Source organism: Phycodurus eques, chromosome 5 (genome assembly GCF_024500275.1).
Source record: "Phycodurus eques isolate BA_2022a chromosome 5, UOR_Pequ_1.1, whole genome shotgun sequence".
NCBI classification, from domain to species: domain Eukaryota; kingdom Metazoa; phylum Chordata; class Actinopteri; order Syngnathiformes; family Syngnathidae; genus Phycodurus; species Phycodurus eques.
Window position 1 is genome coordinate 27,572,684 of NC_084529.1, and position 22,708 is coordinate 27,595,391.

Below are 22,708 nucleotides of genomic sequence, written 5' to 3' on the forward strand. Positions count from 1 at the left end.
TATTCAAAACAATGACATGCATTCTGTGCTTGTGCAAAGAATGCGGTTCACTCCCACCGAATATAAACAATGCAGCAATTAAATTCTGTGTAACAGAGCCAAGCACTGCACTGTATGTTAAGTAATGCAAATATGAATTAATACATTCCGTATTTTGTTACCCTACTTCGTGGCTGAACATGATTAAGATGGTGGATAATTTGTCAGTCAGAGATAATGGAAAAGGTGCAGGGTAACATGCTATCTCGGGCCCACAACATGCAACAGAACTACCTAAGCGGGTGGCCTGAATGTAGGCGGCCTGAGCGCACTGCAGAATGCAAACTACCACTCCAAATACCCTGGGGCCTGGAGGCAAATTTGATTAAAAGTTTGTTTTTCTTCACTCTCAACAAACGGAAGAGCCCGTCGATGCTGGACTGACAGTTAATTGGACTTGGCAGGGCCACGAGTTCATTCGTCAGCATTGTGCGGGGCTTGCCTAGGAGGAGAAAGACAATCGATGTTCCTCAGGATGGCCTGTAATCACTGCACCACTGCGATGAAGTGCAGGGTTAAACATCAGGACATTGCAGGGGCGCAAGAGGATCCGAGAAGGACTGCCAATATTCCCCAAATGCAGAATAAAGCAAGGTCACACCAACACAGCCACCAGAGAACCAGGACCGTACGAATGGGCTAAACGTAGGAGATTCCCAAGAGACTCTCTCATAACCTGACAAAGTGTGAAAAAAAAACCTACACAAGACTTTGCATTTGTCTTCAGTTCTCAGGGTAAGGCAGGCTATTAACACAAGTGCTCACTAAGTGAGAACCTGAGCAGCCATATCAGTGCCTGTGTTCAAGAAGATTTTCCATGGTTAAGTAAATTGCTGCCAAATGCGCAATCTGGATCACATCCAGATGGAACTTGATTTGATGTTACAGCTTCTTACCCTGCAGACACACGTGACAATTGGATTTGAACGAGAACAACAAAAACATTTTTGTCAATTGAAAAACAGACTCATTTCCTTCTCTTAAAATATAGAATTGTAGAGTACCATCTGTAATGATTTAGTTAATGAGTCATTTTTAAAAAAATGAGCCTGGAAAAATGGCTCCTAATTAGTTGAAATAACTAGACTGACATAAAATATAGACACAAAGATCGGCGCGAACAACTAAAATTCCCATCTGAGAACCTACTGTATTTTACTAAAGGTAAAATAATACATAAGAACGTCCACCCATTCATATTCTATGCCGTTTATCCTCACTAGGGCCGCGGGTCAGCTGGAGTCTATCTCAGCTCACTTTGGGCGAAAGATAGGGTACATGATCCTTAACTGGTCACCAGCCAATCACAGGGCACATATATATGAACAAGCGTTCACACTCATATGCACACATGGGGAAAATTAAGAGTCTTCAATTAACCTAAGAAACATGGTTTTTAGAATGTTGGAGGAAGGTGGAGTACACGAAGAAAACCAATGCAAGCATGGGGAGAACATGTAAACTCTACACAGCTCATAAAAGCCTGGATTCAAACCCCGAATCTCAGAACTTGGAGGTGGATGTGCTAACCATTGTTTGCCACCATGAAAAAAAAAAGGTAAAATATTTGAGTATAAATAATAAAAACACAATGATTACTGATCATTTGTAGTAGTAGTAGTAGTTGCTGTGGTAGCATTAGTAGATTGGTGTTTATGTTGTTTTACAATGATGCACAAAGGGAAATAAATACAGTAGATCTTTGGGCGCACGCGACTTGTTCTGTTTCATAGTGTATGCGCTGATATTGACCAGAGTGGTCCCAATTTACAATTGTGTGCCTGAGAGCACTTTAATAAGCACCAAGACTGAAAGAAAAAAACAATGTTTTGCCCGGCAGCTATTATCGAGTTTCTCTAATGTTGTGAAATGCTCATGTGTTTTATGTATTATGTATGTCTGTCATGACGCTTGAGCCGTCCGAAAAGTTATAAACCTGCATCGCGTTATGGCAAGACACTGTTCCGATTTAAAGAGATGGACGCTGATGACTAGACAACCTTAAGGACGCAGAAGACAAGAAGATTCGGTGCAGCTACGAGAAAGCACTCCAAGCTAAACATGAACATCATCGCAATATACTGCGTGGCAGTGGTGTGGAGTGAGAGTCTTGTCTCCTAGCTTAAACACTATCAAAAGCACTGACCTCCAATTACAACTTAATAAACGTACTAATTAATTATTATTGTTATATAATTAGCCATTATAATAATTATTGTAATATATATTGAATGTACTGTAATTTCCCGTGTATAATGCGCAGATTTTAGATTCACCACTCTGCGCCTTCGCGAAGGCTCAGAGTACTGTCGGTAATTTTCCGTTCTCTGATTGGTTCGGCTAAATAGTCTGTTTACCCCTCTGATTGGATGCGCGTGAGACTGATTTACTGAGGAGGACAATAGCTGACATAATCCCAAATACATTTTCCAGGTGCACTTTTCAAGGAAAACTTGACTTTGTGACGATACGTCCACCAAAATAGTTGCTGCCTGGCTTGTTTCAACTGGGGAAATGATTTTTGGGGCCCTTTCAGAGCAACATGTATGAGCACAACAGCTAGCTTACACAGACGGGCAGGAGAAAAGAAAGGAGGTCTGCTGCATCTGTATCAACATCTCCTTTGAGTATGATTTATTTTAATTAAAGTTTTTATGTTTTTGTCATGTTATTGGCTAAATATTGATTGTGAACTGCTAAATTGTCGTGGATACACTACAACCTATAGAGAGTTCTGGAGTTGTTTGGAGGTGATATATTGGAAGATAAGATACCATTCTTTGTAAGAATGGTATTCATCCTCAAATATGCAAAATGCCTCTGTCTCTTCTTTCATGCCACACAGTCATACAGCGTTTTTGTACATTATTGTGCGACGTGATGGTGTTATGAAGAGGTGGATTAGGTCACTGAAGGCCCAGGTCTGAAACTCACCTCCCGCCACTGCTGTAATGCCAATAAGGTGGAGCATATACTGTATGTGTTTGTGTAAGCAGCCCATCAAAGACAATAATGAGGCAATGTCTGCTGAGACAAACGTCCAAAATATGTCAATGGAGCAAAACCAAATGTGACTTCAGACTGCAAAAATGTGCTTTGTTCTGCATTAGAATTCAGGAGACACTGTGTCTCTCTAAATTGTTATCATGGCATTTCTGCTAGTTTAGTTGCACTGACCTTCTCTTAAGGGCAGCAGATAAGGCTTTTTAATGTCCTTAAATCAGGCCATCTATGCAGAATCTCAGACGCTCTCTTACTGGATAATGACAAACATCAGTGCGACAGCGGCCATCAGAATGCGATGCCGCTAAATGATTTTATCGTGCTGACCGTCGACACAAAGTAAATGCCATGTCCCCGCCCCCTCCCATGTATAAAAACACACACGCTCAAATATACACACACGTTGTGGGCCTTCTCCCAAAGGTAATGGAGTAGTGAGCTCATGAGTGCTATAAATCCTGTTTAATGGGATAGCACAAAACTCTCCGGAGCAGAGCGGAGAGTCAATGTGCGCTCTGGGCCAAAAAAAAACAATCTACAGAAACAACTGCTTTAACTCACTTCACATATGACGCAAAATGTCACTGATCACTTTAAATGTGAATGTTTCAACCGTTTACTCCTAGGATGCATAGATATATGGGCATACACCCAATCACACACACGCATCACCTCACCAAGAGTTGTAACTGCTCTCTACAAAGAGCTTTGGATATACTACTACTCCCTGGAGAAATAACACACTAAACGAAAGTGAAATACAAAAAAAAAACATGCAGCATGGAGATCCTGCCCTAACTGGTACACTATAAACAGTTATAGTTGTCAGTAAATGTGTCTTATGACATGCTTGTCTCATGAGGAATGTAATAGCTTTTTATTTGCTGTTATGATTATCAAATACACTCTCAATGGCCATAACCTTTTGGAACATAAAAAGATCTAGGTATGAGATTCAAATACTGGTTATAAATTTAAAAAAAATTAAGTGGCACTTTCAGTGTCTGAAATACTTTTAACTGAGTGGTTAGTTTAATTAGGTAAATCAATTTGGTGGTTTATTGGTGTTATATTTATTAGCGCATTCATATGTATTATAAAAATGCACTGGAGATGACTGAATGGAGAATTAATGGATGAATAATTAGGTACACTAATACACTAATGTTGAGAGGATCTTTCCATCCATTCATTTTCTATGTCTTATTTTATCCTGTTCAGGGTTATTGGGAGCTGGATCTTACAGGCGGATTACACCTTGTATTGGTTGCCAATCAATCACTGGGCACTTATGGAGACAGACAACCATCCACACCGTCAGTGAGTGGCAACTGAACCCAGGCTGCGGAAGTCGGGAAGATATAACAATACATCACTCTAACTTTATCTCGTCATACCTGCGGTCAACATCTATTTAAACCAACACTCATATTATTCCAAATTAGTATTTGGAATCACTCTTTTTTTAAATTTATTTTTTCGACAATAACCTAAGCAAGTAGCCCCGCAGCCTGTGACGCAGTCACCAGTTAAACGTGTGTTGCACCCACACTTGTCCCGTTTGGAGACGATTGGGGAGGAATATGTTACCACATGCACCATAGCTGACAACCGCATTTGATTTCATAAACTGTGTGGTGGGCTTATTCTGTTCTACTTCTTTTTACTGACTCTCAGGAATAAGGGCATTTGACCAAAATTCCTTGCTCCACTATGGGGAAAAACTATTGTTCAATTAATGGATTGTATTATCATTATTTTTGTAATCATTTCTTATAGCGATGGGAGGAGTGCTCTCTGAATGTTCTGAACTCCTGTTTCAATGCCAGTGTTGCATTGAGCAGAATAATGCTGTCTGGAGAAGTTGTGTCATAGCACGGTTGCAGGCAAGTAGCACAACACAACAATCGATTGTGCACAATTGACAGAATTCTTACTGGTTAATTATTGGATGTAAAGCCGCAAAACTATCTATGTAGTTTTAATCAAATTAATACCCAATACTACAGCACAAGATCACTACCAGAATTATTTGATTTCCAATTTTAGAGGCTCCATCAATGTTGCAAACTACAACTACAAAATTGTCACACTCTAATTGACAACAGTCAACGTTAACGACTAAAGACAAGCAACTGAATCCATAAGAGGACTTCCACCGACAGATTTTGCAGTGTTTTCCCAACCTTAATAGAGCAAAGGCACCTATTTTGCATAAGAACAATCTCACAGCAAACCACCAGACAAAAATGTCACAAAAAGTGTAACTACTGAAGTAATGATGTGCTCGTCAAAACTGACATCTGGGCCCAATTGAACACAAAGCTGCTACAGAATATAGAATCCAAGATTTATTCTGTTGTATGAATGGCAAGAGATGGATACACAGGTTTATGATAGCTTCTGCCATCTAATGGAAGACCATTTGATTGTTCTACTCGTCATTGTTCTTCACTGGCATAGATAGAGAAACAAAGATATACATTTGAATTCATAAATAATAATTTTCAGACAAATTCTGTGGAATTGAATGATTTTCCACTGCCCCCCTGAAGATCTCTCACGGCATCACTGAGCAGTGTCCCTGTATTATTGATCCCTATATTGTCTTGAAGTATTTTTTCACTGCCACAGTTTAAATGTCAAAGCAAATACAGCTGTTGAGCAACAAGACAAAAGTACATTTTTGCATAAAAACAGAAGACGTCAAAACAATAGAAAGCTCAAGCTTTGTAGACAAGAATCAAAACATAAAAATTCTTTTTAATGTTATGCACTGTGAACTAAGAGTAGAAACACAAAATGATAGAAGAGCATGTTCAAGAGCACAAACACGACACACAAACCAGCAGTAACAATTAATCATTAATTCATTTCTCAGGAGAACTCAAAACTAAACTCAGAATGGTGACAGTCAACAAGAAACATTCTGTTGTGTCCTTCTCTATACAGTTTTTTACAGTGTTCTTGTGGAAGAAATCCCTTGGGACTCCATACAGGCCACGGGGCAGCTCTGGTCCCAGTGGGACTCTTGATTCAAGACCAGGGAGAGGAGGAAATATTTTCTGGCATCAGCGGGTGGATCCCACAAGGCGGGAAAGAAAAAGAGTCGATATCTTCCGCCGCGAGACAACTTTGTGAATTTCCCGTAGCTTATCGCCTTCACTTTGCTGCCCCAACAAACAGTTTGAGTCTTTCCTCTCACCACCTGACACATATACAAAACAGTTTCCTGCCAGGTGCTGCTCCACAAACCAGGTCCAAGCCTTTGATTGGGAGCCAAATCACTCGCTGGAAGACTGTCACTTTAGCTTTAGGCCGTTAAACATCCCACTTCATCTCCAAGCCTGGGTGACATGCTTCTTAATCACATTCACACATTCCTCACTATGTGAACCACCACACATTGTGTCCTCTCCCCAGCAGTCAAATCAGGGAACTGGCTTTTATATGAGTTTAAATACCCGTCCTCAAACGTAATGAAATGAACACGACAGTGTTGTACGGCAACTATGCCACTGTGTGCTTTGTGGCCTGTGAGAGCCATACACTTACATGGAAGCTGATATCACTCATATCCCCCACTGTATATTTCACAGGGCAAAGTATGCAGAAAAAGCAAGACAGGCCATTTACACTACAAAAAGGAGGGCAGATTTAATTTGAGAATTGGCAGCCATTCCGCATTTTCAACAGATGAAAGCCAGTAAATGAAAAGCCTGGAATGGCGCCTGCGATGGAAATCCAAAGTTATGAATAATGCCTCTGTCTCAATGCTCAAGTCTCTTAATAAACTGGATTAGCAAAGCACCTGCACACACGGCTGCACCTTTAACCAATCAAGAGTGGGACACGAGTCTCCTGGGGGACCCCCGTATAGCCTCACGCACTGCACTCCCTTGTTGCAGCCTCGCCCGTGCGTGTGTGTGTGTGTGTGGGGGGGCTGAGTGGCGGCCACTGAACCCACCGCAAGTCTGCAATGACGCAGGAGCAGGTGATTTACACACATCTGCTAATCAGGGAATGGCTTTCTTGCTAATGAAAATTCATAGATCCATACACTAACACTACTGATATAATTTCTCATTCTTTATTCTGACAGGTTGATTTATTGTTGTGTACTGAGAATGTGTCGTGTGGGTTTATACTTTAGTTCTTGGGAGGCAGGGCTGCTCTGCAGTTACACCACTGGGACACTAGTTGGCAGTGTGGTCTGGCTTTTGTTCATAAAGTTTGCAACGTAATAGCACATAACGTGCTCTCATACTGAGATGTTTTTATAATGGTGAGTACAAACTATAAACACAATAACATGAGCCCACATTAATACCTCAATCGCTTATTTTGATACAGTTCTCGTATTGGATCTCATTAGATTGTGTTATGCAGTATGTGATTGGCCAGTTTAAACTGAAACCCTACAGTAGACTAATATCACTGCAGATTACTGAGTCACTTACAGTAGGTGAGTGGACCACCTTGTTTGTCTGCATGACTGTATTAGACTGCTGCCCGGTGGCTAAGTTGCACACACCATCAGGAGCCGCAATGAATTCATCACGATGCATGAACTGCTCAATACTCTGCATTCAATTCAACTACGTTATTATGATATGTTTTTATAACGTACGATACTATAGAGAGCTTTTTCCCCCCTTTTGGGGGGAGGTTGGAGCTGATGGTATTGCCATTCATTTCAGTGGGGGAAGAAAATTTCAGATGAGTGTTTTGAGTTACGAGCATAGTCACAGCACAAATTAAACTCATCTCTCAAGGCATGACCGGATTACAACAGGGGAGTTTATAGATTATGGTTTTTTTCTCCTGTGTGGCATCAGTGATAATCTGGGATTTATCTGATTGTACAGCAGATGAGCCTGACTCCACCTTCCTATATGTTTGCTGTTTTGCAAACTGTGTTAAAAACCCACTAAATCGAAAGGCCGACGTTATGGCTTGTTAGAGCTAGGCATTGATTTATCATTGCACAGCCACAAGGGACAGGCACCAGTCTAATCACGATTAAGATCATAACAGAGAGCTCGTGAGACACTGGGGGTTGCAGCCATCCATCCATCCGTTAGAGTCATCAAGCATATCACTTCCACTTTCAGCAAATGAAAATGAATTCATTGGGACTTACCTGCTCCATTGGCTGTGTTTGCAAAGAAGAAAGGATACAAAGCTAAGTAGCTTTGCGGTAGGTGTACACTGAGGCAAATGCTTCTAAACTAAAAGGCTGTGAAAGCCATTTAGGCATAAATGAGTAAGTAACTAATAATGACTGTGGGGAGAGGGGGCCAGAGGCACTCACCACTGGAGCAGTCTAGTCCACCCCATCCTGGCTCACACTGGCAGGTATCAGGAGACACGCAGCGGCCGTGGATGCACTCTTCTGTGCACAGAGCTGTAACACACATGTGCGCACACACACACACACACACACACACACACACACACACACACGTGTGTCAGCACCAGTGTAGGTTAACAGTGTGTTAAGCACATGCACAAGTGTAAAACAGCATTACAACACCATAATAACCCATATAATGAAAGCACCAATACCAAATACCATTTTTTCAGACATCATTTTGATGTGAGACATCAAGATCATCCTATTTAATCATATATCAAAATGTCTCTTTTACACAGAGATCCCGTATAAGAAAAAGATTTGAATTTTGTCCATCTTTGACTTTTTACACGAGCAAAGGAGAATATCGCCTTTGTCCTATCTATCGCATTGAACAGGAGCTACTACGCATGTCAAACTTTTAAAGATTGGCAATGGGTAAATATATGTGTGTATGAAACGTTTGAGAACCACTGCTCTGCATACGCCATACATACATACATACAATGTTGAAAAGGTAATACAAAAGCAGCACTGTACATGTGTGTAATGAGGGCTAATATTAAGATTGTCTGATCTTATAAACAGCCCACAATGTAAGTATCAAGGTGGGGAAATAGCTGTTAAACACTCATATTCAACATCTATCTACATTATTTGACAGCAGACTAAACAATTTCTCCAGAGAGAGGGGACTTCATCAACATCTCAGTTTATCACATAGTTTTACTTCCCAGATCGAGCTGTTAGAAGCAGGCGGAGGCATGACAGAGCGAGCTGTAAATCCTCTCTAATTTGATCAGCCAGTGCTTGGTCATGTACTCATTCTTGAATACAGCGAGGCCGAGCACTGCGATGTTTACTAAGTGTGTGTGTGTGTGTGTGCGTGTTGTCTTGATCATTCTTATTGAGCAACACAGTAGCCGACCAACACAGTAGCCGACCTATTTGTATTCCTGTAAGTGTGTTCAGGGAGCTTGGAACGATCCGCGGGGTAGACGTTTTGCCATTTTTGTTGGTGTTTTATGGAACAAAATAAAATCCATCGCAAAGATGGGCACTTAGCATGAAACAGCAAAATTAGAAGACAAGGTCATGAGGCTTGCTGGGTTAAGACAAACATTCGCTTATCTTGGGGAAAGAAAGCAAGCGTGATGGGAATCAGCAGTTCATGCACTTGTCCTGTGGTGGAATGATACAGCCAAGGGCAGCAAAACAAACAGATTCCTGATCCTGATCGTACTGTCATATACTGCCCTGCAGTTCCATTATCGGAGCCGGGAGGGCACTGTGTGTCCTCTCTCTCCGCCCTCCCCTCTCTGTTTTCAGCACCTGTCTTCAATCAGCCTCATCACCACCGATGTATATAAGCCTTGCCTGTTCCCGGAAATCCTCGCCTAAGTATTGCAGCCTCTCCTAGCGGTACCACGGCCCACCGTACTCAAGTAAGCCACTTGTTCCCTTGTTAACGTTTGTGTCTCCTGTTCTGTCCACTGCCTGCCAACACATCCAGGACCACCTCCGTAACCTTTCCTCAAACTGTTCGTCATTTTACATCTGCCTTCGCCTGCTCTTGGGTCCAGCTACTCCCCACACGTGACGCGTACAGCGTCCAAATTCTGCTTTTTTTGTTTTCCGCCCTTATATCATGGCTTGGAATAAGACAACGGGACGGCCCACTAAGCTTTGAGTTGATTTTACCAGCTCTGTGTGTGATATCATGGATCCCATCCCGCAGACGGAGAGGTCAGCAGGAGCTGGCAGCATGCCTGAACTGTACAACAATAGATTATCACTCAATCCGCCTTCGATTAGGATCCGCTGCCAGCAAGAGAGATGAGGCCGGAAAAGAGAGGAAGAGGGAGAATCCCAAACGGCCACAAGCCGCTGCTAATCACAGAAATGCTCCAGAGGCAAAAACGGTAAACCAGAGATTGAAAGATAATGCAGGGCAGATTTCTGAGCATCAGAAATCTGGCAAGGAAAGTGTCTAATTATAATGAAGCAGGGGGGAAAAAAGAAATAAAAGAGGAGCCTGTCCAGCGTTTGTGCTGATGAATTTGCAAGATCGACTACCTGTAATCAATGAGGCCACGATATGCAGAGTGTTCAAAATGAGGAGACGAATTCAATGTCACCACAATGAGCTGATTTGATTTTGTTTCAATCAGCAAATTCTGATCAGCGACCAGGAGGGGAAATGCAAACGTGTCACAAAAAAGAAACATGGAAATGAAGTTTAGCCCAGGGAGAAAAGATGAAGTGCACACTTCATCTAGAGATCTGAATGGTAGTCCCCAAAAAAGGGACGGCATAATCAAACAGGAGTAGGTCTTTTCATTTTAATTGAAATTCATGAATCACGCCGCAAAACTCATTTCTGAGAAATCTGAAAATTGAGTCTTCCATCTCGATAAAAGGCTAATCTTGCTCATTATGCAAGAGGTGTTATCAGAGCAGTTAACAATGGAACTAATTGGTGAATATGCAGCTCTACGTTAATAAGAGCTACTGTATAGTCTTACATGGTCAAACCACTATCTTTTTCTCTTTCCAAATTAATGACAAAAAGATATTGCTAGTGCTGTGTTTTTATGTTTTTGAGGTTTTTCTCTTTGACGAGTCGGCCAGTCTCATTTTGTGTTTCTTAACATAGCGCGTTATAAGACGGTACATCATAACCAGGCTAGAAACGATTCAGCATTTCTCGTTTTCTCTGTTATTTCACTTGTGCTTTTATTGTAGTTAATCTCATTTTTGGTAAAAAATTTTCAACATGCTTGTAGCGTACGATGGCCGTATACGCTGACGTCATTGTGGGTTTCAATGTTGTCATGTTGGTGGGTGTAGGACCACACAACTTCTATGATGACTAAAGTTCTTGTGAGCACACAGTTGATGTCCGACCATCATTGGAAATCATGTTTTCGCGACGAAGATGGCGCTTCAGTTTGCGCCGCTTCCCTTGTTCGTCACAGCAAGTTCCAAGGTACAGCTGAGATGTGAATCATGAAAGACTGGTGCCGATCAGCATAGCTGAAGCTATTTAGCATCTTATTTTCATAGTCTTGGACCCGCGCACGTTTGAAAACTGTGCTGGATATTTTGCTATTCCATGGAGCATTATAGTTCAGAGGTCCTGACGCTTTCATCGTCAACGCAGAGTAGTAAAATCGACTCATCGGCTAGGCTAATCGGTTCACCCCCAAGTTGAGCTGGAAATAGTGTTTCATTGTAAGTACTGTTTGTAACTTTGACAAAGGAATATGAATTGCAATGGGCTTTGAATCATTTTGAGTGCAACTGCGCAAGGGCCATGCACACAATTGTGTTTGTGCTATTGAAGAAGTGCTTTACTTTGTGTCTGCAAAAGTGAAGTGAAATATTGCGATGGCTTCTATGGTGAAATCAATCTACGAGAGCACATATCAAACATACTCCGTCCAAACTTTCTATCTAGGGAGGGGATGATTCTATTTCAAAAACTTTGTCTTTGAAGGATGAATAAAAGGCAACAGTCAGGATGAAAAAGATATCAAAGGCACAGAAATCTGTTCTGGTGAAGAAAAACTCATCATCTCTCCAAAATGAAACATGTTGTGTTACTGTCTCAAACTTCTCACAAAATCTGTTTAATTCAGCAACCAAAAGACATGTGAGAGGGCTGGTATCACGTAGCAGTGGACAGGCGGGAGCCATGTTGCCTGTTTACAAAGACACAGCCAAAGAGTCCGTCGGCCTGCGTGGATACCAAGTGATATTATTAGTGAGCGCCTCACACTTGCTCCTCTACAACTATCACCATCGGCCTTATTAGACATTAAATGAGTTCTTCACAGCCTCTGCACGGGCGAGTTTATGATTAAGGTATGGAAAGGGTTCTGACAGATCAAAGGTCACTCACTGCATTCATGAAGCGCTGCAGTGGTGAACCTTAAACTCGAATTACACACAAACAGAATGGTAACATACTCAAAGATTGCTAGCTGGCTGACTTGGTGTCAGCGATGCTTTGAAATTGCTTTCATTTTGAATTGTTTTGGTAAATTAAGTTCATTGAAATCCATCACAGCCTAAGACAAATGTCTCTCATTTGCTGCAGTTGTTTATTATTTATTTTTGCAGTACTGTATTATTAATAATATACTGTATTAACAGTAACCAGATATAACAGATTGTGACTTCCGCCATCGAGTGAAGGAGCATGTCATTGCTCTACCTGTAACTATACATTGATGGCATGATATGGATGGATTATTGGTAGTACATAAATACCTTTCTGGCCAATTAAGTGAAATTGGATAACTTCGGTCGGCACATTGGTTGGGAATCACTGATTTGGGTAGTCACGTATTTCAAATACAAACAGTTTTATTTATTCAGTATCAGAATGGGAAGGCTACGATAAAACAAAACAAAAGCTGCTATTTTGCATACACCCAACAAAGTGTCCTCGAGTAGACAAATTGAGTTCATTTTGGGTCGATCCACGCTATAATGCCCCCCTTTTGTCGCTGCATGCAAAACGGCACGGGGAGTACAAATCTCTTAATCCTGGAAGTGAGAGTGCTAGGATTAAAAGGGTTGAAACAGTTTGCAAAGACAGCAGAAATCAAAACTGCCCAATCGGCCCCTCGGTGCCTGGAGTCCCAAAGTGGAGGCGGGGGGGCATTCTTCCTCTTAGCTTGACATCAAATCAAAATAAAACCTAACTACTCGTGAAATGCGCCACCCAGGCTTGCAGATTCCCCTGGTTAACACCCTGAAAAAGTATTCAATGAATACATAACTTTATTGCCGGTCAACTGGTTAATGAATACATTATTGAGCAAACTGCGACTCACTCCTTAAGACCCCCTGACGATCGTACAGGCGGATAGCCTTTTTGCTGGCCTGCTTCCAGGGGCTGTGCCACCCTGAGAGCAGGAAAGCTAAAACAAGGACAAGCGAAAACTAAGTCTCACGTGGAGTGCAAAAGGTCTGGCAAATACTAGATTGAGATTTCAATTTCTTCCCAAGTGAAGAAGAACATTGTCTGGAAAGAATATCCACAAAAACAGAGGATATAGGTTTAGTGAGTAGAAATAAGTACAGATCGCAGCGCAAACAATAGGCCTTTACAAACCAAACGTTGCAACCGGGAGCGTGCAGCTCGTTTTCAATTACATGATCAGTTTTTCACCATACTGAAGGTCAAGCTTGGGAGGATAAGCCAGGCTTGAAACGGAAAGACCAGTTCGTTTTCATTAATTTTTTTCTTTCCTGTATAGCCCTAATAAGTTAATATCAGCTGTGTTATAAATTTGTATATCTCCTTAGATGTGCTAAAATGAGGGCTAAAAAGTTATTATAGCGTAATACTGTAAAGAGAAACTGTAGATGCAGTAGCAAAGACAAGACATGAAGACAAAGTGGCTATCAAAAACAAAAACAGACATCTCTTATCGCCTAAGTGTGTGCGACAAGCGGAAATAAAACTGAGACTGTTTCACTTAGTGACCTGGAATAGTTGATAGCTTGGCGTACTTTAGCTAAAACAGTACTGAAAATTTTGCCAGACAACAACACTTGGTGTGTACATTTGAACCATCCATCCATTTAATCTGCTGGGTTGTTGGGATAGTGACTGTTTTTTTTTTGGAAAGAGCAACTCACAACTTTAATTCCCACCAGCAAGCACATATTAGCAGGAACATTTTCACATTGTTTCCCATATGACAAGAAAGGAGCCAGAGGTAATCACAAAGTCGATCACAATAAGCATTGCCAAAGACATGGTGCACATTTATACGTTGCAAAAGCAGTGATATGGCTCGCAGAACCCCAGGGGTCCCCGGAACAAAGTTTGAGAACCACTGCTGTCGTGTTTTTCCATTGAAAACAACATTGTCGAGACACACTTTTATGAGTCAAGTTCAGGTTGAAATAAATAAATAAAAAATCAAACTATTATATTTGTGTTTGTCTAATGTGAGAATAATCAGTTAAGGACTATTTTCAGCATCCTGCTTCAGGCTCATTTCCACGGCTTCTGCTTTTTAAACCGATTGCTTTTAATGGCCCCTCCTCTGTCTGCCACCAGGACCGACTTGGGCCGTTACGTTTTCTCATTGTTATAGAGCTTCAGTTAAACTAATTTAGCTGGAAGAGTATACAGAGAGCGGTCCGCAGTGTAAAACGGTATGCCTGCGTGTTAAATCAGGCCCAGTCATCTAAAGCGGAGTAAAGCCACACGGATGGCGGCTCGCTAACAGAGGAGGTACTGATGAAGTGTTCTTGGCTGTGTATAGTAAAGCATCAGCCCATGGGCGGATGTGCTTGCCTGGGAGGCTGATTATCTGCAAGTCATCCTATGTTTAATCCTCTACTTCCAAAGCTTAGAACTGATTCCCAAGTGGTGGGTAGGGACCCAAAAAGGGGTTGTGGACCCATTATGAGTGAGTCATGGACAGGTGGTAAAAAAAAAAAATTACAGGGGATCCTTTTTTTACCGGCATATGAAGTTTTGAGGTTACGAATTAACTAGTTTGTGCAGAATGTGGACATGAGGCACAAGAAGGCACGCTATGATGACGCCGTAGTTACTGTTTTTCATTGCATTGTTTTATATTTATGGCCTACAACAGTTTTTCATACAAATATTTACAGTTATTATGACTTTACTACTTTGTTAACAGTGTCAGTGGAAGACTACAGCATGTTCCGATTTCCGCCGTAGAAACGGACCTCCATCGTAAACTGAGGACACCCTGTACAGTTAAATATTTGACATGCCAGCCAAAGTCAGACTTTAATATGGAAAACAACATTATTTTGACAGGCATACATCAGAAACATTATTAGTCGAGTTGTGTTACTGCACAGTCATATTCTTTATGCCTCTGTACCACACTGGTGGCCATGTTTTATGCAATTGTCATTTTACTACAGTGTATATAAAAAGTCTACACACCACTTATCAGGTGCCAGGTTTTTGTGATATTAATTTTTTTGTTTTTTTTTTAAACTCAATTTAAAAGAAATAATCTCGAGTAAGTAAAGTAAAAACAAACAACTGAGATAATGCAGTTGCACACTCTTATAAGTGGGGATGTGGTTGTGTTCAGAGTTCACCAATCAAATTCAAGATCAGGTTAAATGGGAGTAAGGACACACTTCCCGTTATTTAAAGTGCCTGTAATTAATCCCCAAATAAAGTTAAGCGATTCTTGTACGCTTTTCCTGACATTTTTTGCAGTCACATCTTACAATGGTCCACAGAGAGCTTCTCCAGCATCACCGGGATCTCATTGTTTAAAGGCATCAGGAGAAGGGTAGAAAATAATTTCCTTGGCATTAAATGTACCTTGGAATACAGTGAAGACAGTCATCAACAAGTAGAGAAAATATGGCACAACCGTGACATTACCCCCTACAGGAGAAAAGGAGAAAACTGCGCATGGAGCCTGCCAAGAGGCTGACAGCAACACTGAAGGAGCTGCAGGAATTTCTGGCAAGTACTGGCATTTAAGTACATGTGACAACAATCTCCCCTCTGCTTCTTCATATGTCTGGGCCATGCAGCAGGATGGAAAAAAGGGAAGCCTTATCTAATAAAGAAAATTAAAAACATCTAGGCCCTGCTACCTTTTGCAAAAGCTCACTTGAACTCTTCCAAAAAAAGTGTGCTATGGTATGGTCCATTGAAAACAAGGTTGAACTTTTTAGGCATCGATCCAAAAGGTATGTTTGGCGCAAACACAACTCTGCTCATGAAGCGTGTTGGTGGCAGCATTAAGCTTTAGGGCTGTTTTTCTTCAGCTGGAACTAGGGCCTTCGTCAAGGGGGAGGGAATTACAGTCTGAAAGGTTACACATAACAGTCAGTTCTGGAACAAAACCTTAATAAATGCCAGGAAAAGCCTACTAGAACATCAGAACCTTATTTGGGGTTAATCAGAGCCACTTTAAATGGTGCCAGGTGTGTGATGACTACCATTTAACATAAGTTTGTAATTCTGAGCACAGCCACATCCCTAGTTATAAAAGGGTGTGCACACTTGTGCAACCACATTCTTATTTCATATTTACGTCCTCTGTCAAAACGGTACAGGTTATAGGTCAGAGTGGCGGAAAAGGTTTTGAAATGTTTCATCATTGTCTCGTTTGTATTATCACAAAACCTGGCATTTGAACAGGGGTGTGTCGACTTTTTATATCCACAGCATATTCATTTTTGTTGTGAAGTTCATCCGCAGGTTCTAAATCAGGTGCTCCGATAGGCACTTTGAACATTAAAAATAAGATACCCATATGTTTCCAAAGGCTAGTTTTGAACGACACATTTTCTTTATTGTTCTTAACGTCTATAAAAGTGGCTCCGAAGGTGACAGCAGTTGAGAATCACTCGCTTGGATGACAACCTGAAAAAGGAAAAAAGTATACTCACGAACGCATAAGTCTCCACTCTCAAAGTAACCAGGACAACACTGTGAGCGGCGCCTATACATGGTCCTCACTCCCCGCCGGTAAGCTGTTTTATAGCTGATCCTGAGGAAACAAGACATGGTGAGACGGATATGCGATGTACAGTATGTGGGACCGCTCCCGAGGGGCAGGAAGACAAACACGGAAATGTTTTGCTTTGATTTATTGTTAAAGGAGAAAGGAGTGAAGGAGCCAGTGAAGCATGGCGTCTCCCCGAAGCCAGCGGCTGCACGCAGTGTCCACAGTATCGGAGTAGAGAGCCAACATTGAACAAAAAATTAACTACTTTAACTCTCTTGGATTAAAACACTGCGATTGGCTGGCAACCAGTTCAGGGTGTACCCCGCCTCCTGCCCGATGACAGCTGGGATAGGCTCCAGCACGCCCGCGACCCGAGTGAGGAGAAGCGGCTCAGAAAATGGATGGATGGATGGATGGATTAAAACAACAACAACAAGAATCTTGCTCTAACTAGGACAAATTAACAATCGTCAATTGGCCTTTCACTTCAATTACTTTGGGTCGGATATCTTCTAAAACAGCATTTCAGGTCCCCATGTTTTATTTGGTTTGCCAGTTGTCAGAATAAAACGCTGTAAGGTATTTTATTGATCAAACGGGAAGACATTTTTGGGGAAAATTGATTTCCCCCCCATTCATGCTTGTTGCAACAGATTCACATCAATTGGGTTATTTATCATGAGTTAGTATTTTTCAAAAGGTAAAGCAGACACACATTTTCATTTAATAGCATGAAAACAGTGTGTCCAAACCTTTGACTGGTGATGTACACTACATGCGGATTTTTTACCAATAAATGATATATCATAGTAAGTTTGGGTCCCAAGGAGGAACCTAATTTCCTATGAGGGTCTTGAGCCAAAACATTTTGGGAAACCAAATAGGATTTATGTTGGGACATGAAACAACAATAACTGTGTCTGGTAGTGTAAAATTGTGTGTTGCCAACTTTTCAACCTCAGCCACCTACTGTCTAAACGACTCAAAATGAGAATTATTCCGCTACATATAAAGGACATTAATTGCTGAAAGTCACTTTGCTTGGACTGCAATTACAGTACGTATACGCACAGGTGATGAAAAATAATATTTTTTTATTTCAGCACTTATTTTTGTATTGAATTATGCGCGTCTTAGATTTGTTGTCATTTTGATGGAGTAAAACAGTAAATAGTGGGACAGATACCTGTTGAAAGGCAAAACAACAGCCTGTTGTTGCATGCTGAAGGAAAACCTGTTAAATTGTTGTTTCTGTCATCAATGAAATCACCCACCCCAGATTCATAGTAGCACTTTTCCATATGAAGCAGGAAAAAGCTTGCTAACAAACAAACATACAGTGGTGCCTTAAACAGACGTAATGGTTTTTTGAGATACGAGCCAGCCTCCAGCCGATTTTTTGCTTTGATGTGCGTAAAAGAATTTGCGATACAGTGGAACCTTAGGTTCCGAATTTATTTTTTAAAATACCGCTGTATGTGAAAAAAAAAACTTAACAGTTTAACAGTTCAGCCTTGGATGAGATCTGCACTTGGCATGACGGTTATACAGTACAGTATAGGGTCTAATGGTAGAATACAATTTTTATACAGCACTGTAAAATCCAGTTAGTTTTATAGTACACTATAGAGGCATCTCAAATTTAAACATTTTCCAAAGGTTCATTTATTTTCGTCGTTCAATCCAAAAAGTGAAACTCATATTAAACAGATTCATTAAATCCATACACTTTTCAGAAGGCCAGTCTCTACTTAATTTCTATATTTACAAAAATCATTTTGTTTTTTCATGTCATTGTAATTCCTAATTTAGGGTTTTTGTTAACTGTAAGTTATAAGTATCCAATTTAAAAAATATATAAAATCATGAAATATTGTGCAGTGAAATCTGTATAATATGACTTTTAATTTTAGTATTGAACTACTAAAATAATTGGAGTTTTCCATGATATTCAAATTTATTGAGATGCACCAGGCTGTATATGATGGATGTAAATGGCCAGAACCAAACATGTGGACAGATGAGAAGACCGTTTCCAACATACCTGTGCCTTGTGCACTTGAACCAGTTCAGGATATCTGTGCACCTGGTGTAGTAGATCTGGTCAAACGGGTGAGCGTAAGACTCCTGAACGGTTACGGCGTAGCTAAAAAAAAAAAAAAAAATTTAAAAAAGACAAATGAGTGCAGTCAAAGAAAAAGTACATTGTATCTTGGCAGGAAAAACATGATAGTAAAATGTCCTGCGTATGCACAGCTGCAATGAAACCGATTTAATAAAGGCCTCAAAGGACCTTTTTGGTGATTCATATTATTGATGTATGCAGGTGGATATTGGCGGACCACAAAGCCATGAGCAAACCCCACTTATGTGTTTCATATCAATGCCAACAAGGTGGAAATGCAATCCTAAGTACCCTCACCGTGGTCAGGCAATAATCCAGATAATACATCTTCACAGTTTTCGTTCCTCTCCCTCGTGAGGACAGAAATTATTCCATCTTATTTCTCATTAGTGACACAACCCAGCGCAGCTAATAATTATTCTGGCTCTCTTGCTGTTGTGATTGATCGGGATGGGAGTAGCCTGATCAATTTGCCTGCGTATTTCATTTGATGCTGCAACTCCTCCCATCCCTCACAGTGCCACAAATCAGGCTGTGGCAGATCAATATGGCTGTAATGGCCCAGAATGGATCTGAGACTAGTGAAGAGAACCAGTTTCACAAAAGATGCTGCAGCCACAACAAGCCGCTGGATCCTTGCACCGTTTTTTTTGTTATTCATATATTATATATATATATATACACACACACACACACACACACACACACAGTATGTGTATGTATATGTGTGTAGCAGAGGAGGAATATATTAGCAGAGGAGGAAACATGCTGACCTTTCCCAGTGGCTGCAGACGTTGGGGTCATCAGGGTTGAGAGTCCATACGTGGGCAGTCAAGCCCAAAACGAGGAACAGGTCCGACAGAGCAAAATGTGGCCCCATCACTCAATCTGAAACAGTAACAAAATCAGACAATGATTTGGATTGTGTACTTTGAAGTTCTCAAGTCAGAATTCTACCAAAACATCCTGGGAAACGTGCCGTGGAAATCCCATAAAACTTCTGAGTTTGAACTGCCACAGTGCATGATGTCAAGTAAGACATTGGTGTACTTTACAAGGCCTTAGTTCCGCAAGTATCAAAGGATTAACACTTTTTTGAAATACACGTTCCAAAAGGGAAAAGGTGAGGTCTGACAACTAAATACCCTGGAAGATTCATAAAGTAAGACTGGTTGTTTGATTGATTTTACATTTTACTATTATTAGAGATTTCTTCCTTTTTTTTTTTTTTTTTTTTTTTTTTAACACTTGGATGAACTTTAAGAGAAAAAAAAAAACCTACCTGAACATTTAATAAAGGATTTTTGGTGTTGACATTACTACTTCCTATACTTTGAAATGCAAACCAGCGTCCCGGATCCCTTGACCGTTGATGTTCCACTGTATTCTGATGAGAATCAGTCAGTCATGACATGATGTTTTGAAAGACCGATACAAACCCGTGACCTGTCCTGTTCCCTGCTAGGTCAAGCAGAATGGAGAATCTGCATCCCTTTTATGCCAGAACAGTTTTACAGTGCCACCGTGGAGTTATGATTATTATTTATTTATTTATTTATTTTCTTTAAATAATAATTTTGTCCTCTTAATAATGTAAATGTTCACCACCTCACATCCAAACAGTGTTGAGCCTTAACATTAAAACATTCATCCTATTGCTTTTGCTTGAATAACAAAGAAAAGCTACCCAATGAAAAACATCCAAATGCAATATGTTTTACAGAATGTTGTGTTTGACAAATCAATGACAGAACAGACTTCCGCCAAGGCTTCTAACCATTTTCACCTGAGAAATCAGTGCGTGAATGTGCACCATCTAATCATTTAAGATAAACTCAGGGAACAAACGTAATAAAATTCTGCAGTCACACAACAATTTACAACCTGTCTGAAGATACTTTACAAAGATAGTGTATGTGGATATATTCAATGAGAATATCTATGTTATGACCCTGATGCACATACGATAAGACAGAAGATTGTACAGTTTTTATTTTCTCTTCCCAAACTAGTTTGGAGAGTTATTAAATCATTTTTACTAATGGGATCCAGCTTGAGACACAGTAAAGTAGCTGGAATTCCCAAGACAATTGCTTATAGAACAACTGTTCTACCAATGCGATGTTTCTGTGCTTTGCCTCCTTCGGGGAGGCCTTCAACCTTCAACAGTGACAGTGACAAAGATGGTGATTTGTTGAGACCTGCAGTTTATTTCATTAGACGTACATGTAAGGGGAGAGAACGTACGGTGGGAGGATGGTGACAGTGATGAATTCCCACCATCCTCAGGTCTTATTCAAGCAAATGGGGATAAAGAATAAAGAATGAGCATGAGCAGCATGGCACAGGTTAATACCTGCATGCTATTAGAGGCAAAGCCGCTAAATTGATGTTCGCCTTTGAGAGAAAGACTGCATTAAAAGCAACTAACAGTTGGAGTAGAAAAGAGAATAATAACAAGGAAGTCTGACTCCTGTGCTGTCTTTATTTGCCTCCATCTCTGGAGAATAACCCCCTTGACTCTGTGGACTTACACTTTTACATGTGTGCCGCATGCGCTTCGGTGCCTCGTATGAATTGAGCTCAATATCTGGGCGACTGTATCCAATAACAGCGACGTTCACATGTTTCGCTAATCTTCTGCATTGATTGCTGCATGTACTGTAGTTCACTCACAAGTGAGGGAAAATCAATCAGAGCGTCACTTGCTCTAAGTAGGAGTCCATCCGAGCAGGCAAAGGTTACTGTCATGTTCATTTCCTTAACAGGATGATTAATCTAGGTGCACTTGTGTTACAACAGGCGACAGCTGCTTTCATAGTCTGGGCCGTCCTCTGAAATAATCTTGTTTAACACAAGAGGGGCGCAACTTGATTGACAAGAACGTTTTTTACTGCTCTGGTGATGAGACCATTCACCGTCAACTGCTCTGGACGAGTGGACTGGCACATCACCTGTCATCTTCTATTCGGCTGACCTGTTACATAAAGTGTCAATATCCTGAATATCTTTTTGCAGATGTGTTTGCAACGGAGTGGGTAAATCTGTTGGTGTGAAACTTCCTGGTTAAGCTTTTTGATGCATTAGAAATCACACTTTTGTTTTTGTGAATGTAATTAAACATTATAGAAATGTTAAAAAAAATCTTATCCGATTTGTGAAAATCTGCTGTTTCTATGCAGGTCATGAGTTGTGATGTCAAGATATGGGCATAATATTCAATTGGTCTGTTGAACGATTGTTAAGAATACTGTCAGTTAAGTGGAACTGCTCTTGAAGCAACTGAGTGCACCGTTTCATAACTAAGTGAAAAAACACAGGTTTAAAAAAATTATTGATTCCCTCACAGTCAATTAAGTTAAGTCTGGCTCACTGGCAGTGAATTATATCACGTTTGAGCATTAATTCCAACACATTTATTGACCCACTGCCAAAACAAAATCAAACTATTTTCTTTTCACTGTTAAGAGTATAATTTTCCTGTATAGAACTTTATTTATTTCAATAGAACAAATAAATGTTGGTCTTTTCATTTTGTTTTGTCAATTGTTGCCCCCAGAGAAAGCATGCCAGTCTTCTGGAGAGATACAAACATCTCACTATATGTATTTTATTATTGGGTTGAAAAATGCCAATTTACTATTTACTTTTTCACTTTAGTATATTTATAAGTGTGTACTTTTGTACTTTTACATAAGG

General features: G+C 40.6%; 1 protein-coding gene across 1 annotated transcript in view; it reads right to left on the bottom strand.

Moving 5' to 3' along the window:
- megf11 (multiple EGF-like-domains 11) overlaps nt 1-19,865 on the bottom strand; it is a 69,111-nt gene extending 49,246 nt beyond the window's left edge. Inside the window, exons 1-4 of the mRNA XM_061676916.1 lie at nt 19,783-19,865; nt 18,929-19,030; nt 16,826-16,926; nt 8,357-8,449 (exon numbers count right to left, since the gene is read on the bottom strand). Coding sequence (XP_061532900.1) covers nt 8,357-8,449; nt 16,826-16,886 — 154 coding nt within the window. The 5' untranslated portion in view covers nt 16,887-16,926; nt 18,929-19,030; nt 19,783-19,865. The remainder of the gene's footprint in view (nt 1-8,356; nt 8,450-16,825; nt 16,927-18,928; nt 19,031-19,782) is intronic.
- Nucleotides 19,866-22,708: the final 2,843 nt, after the last annotated feature.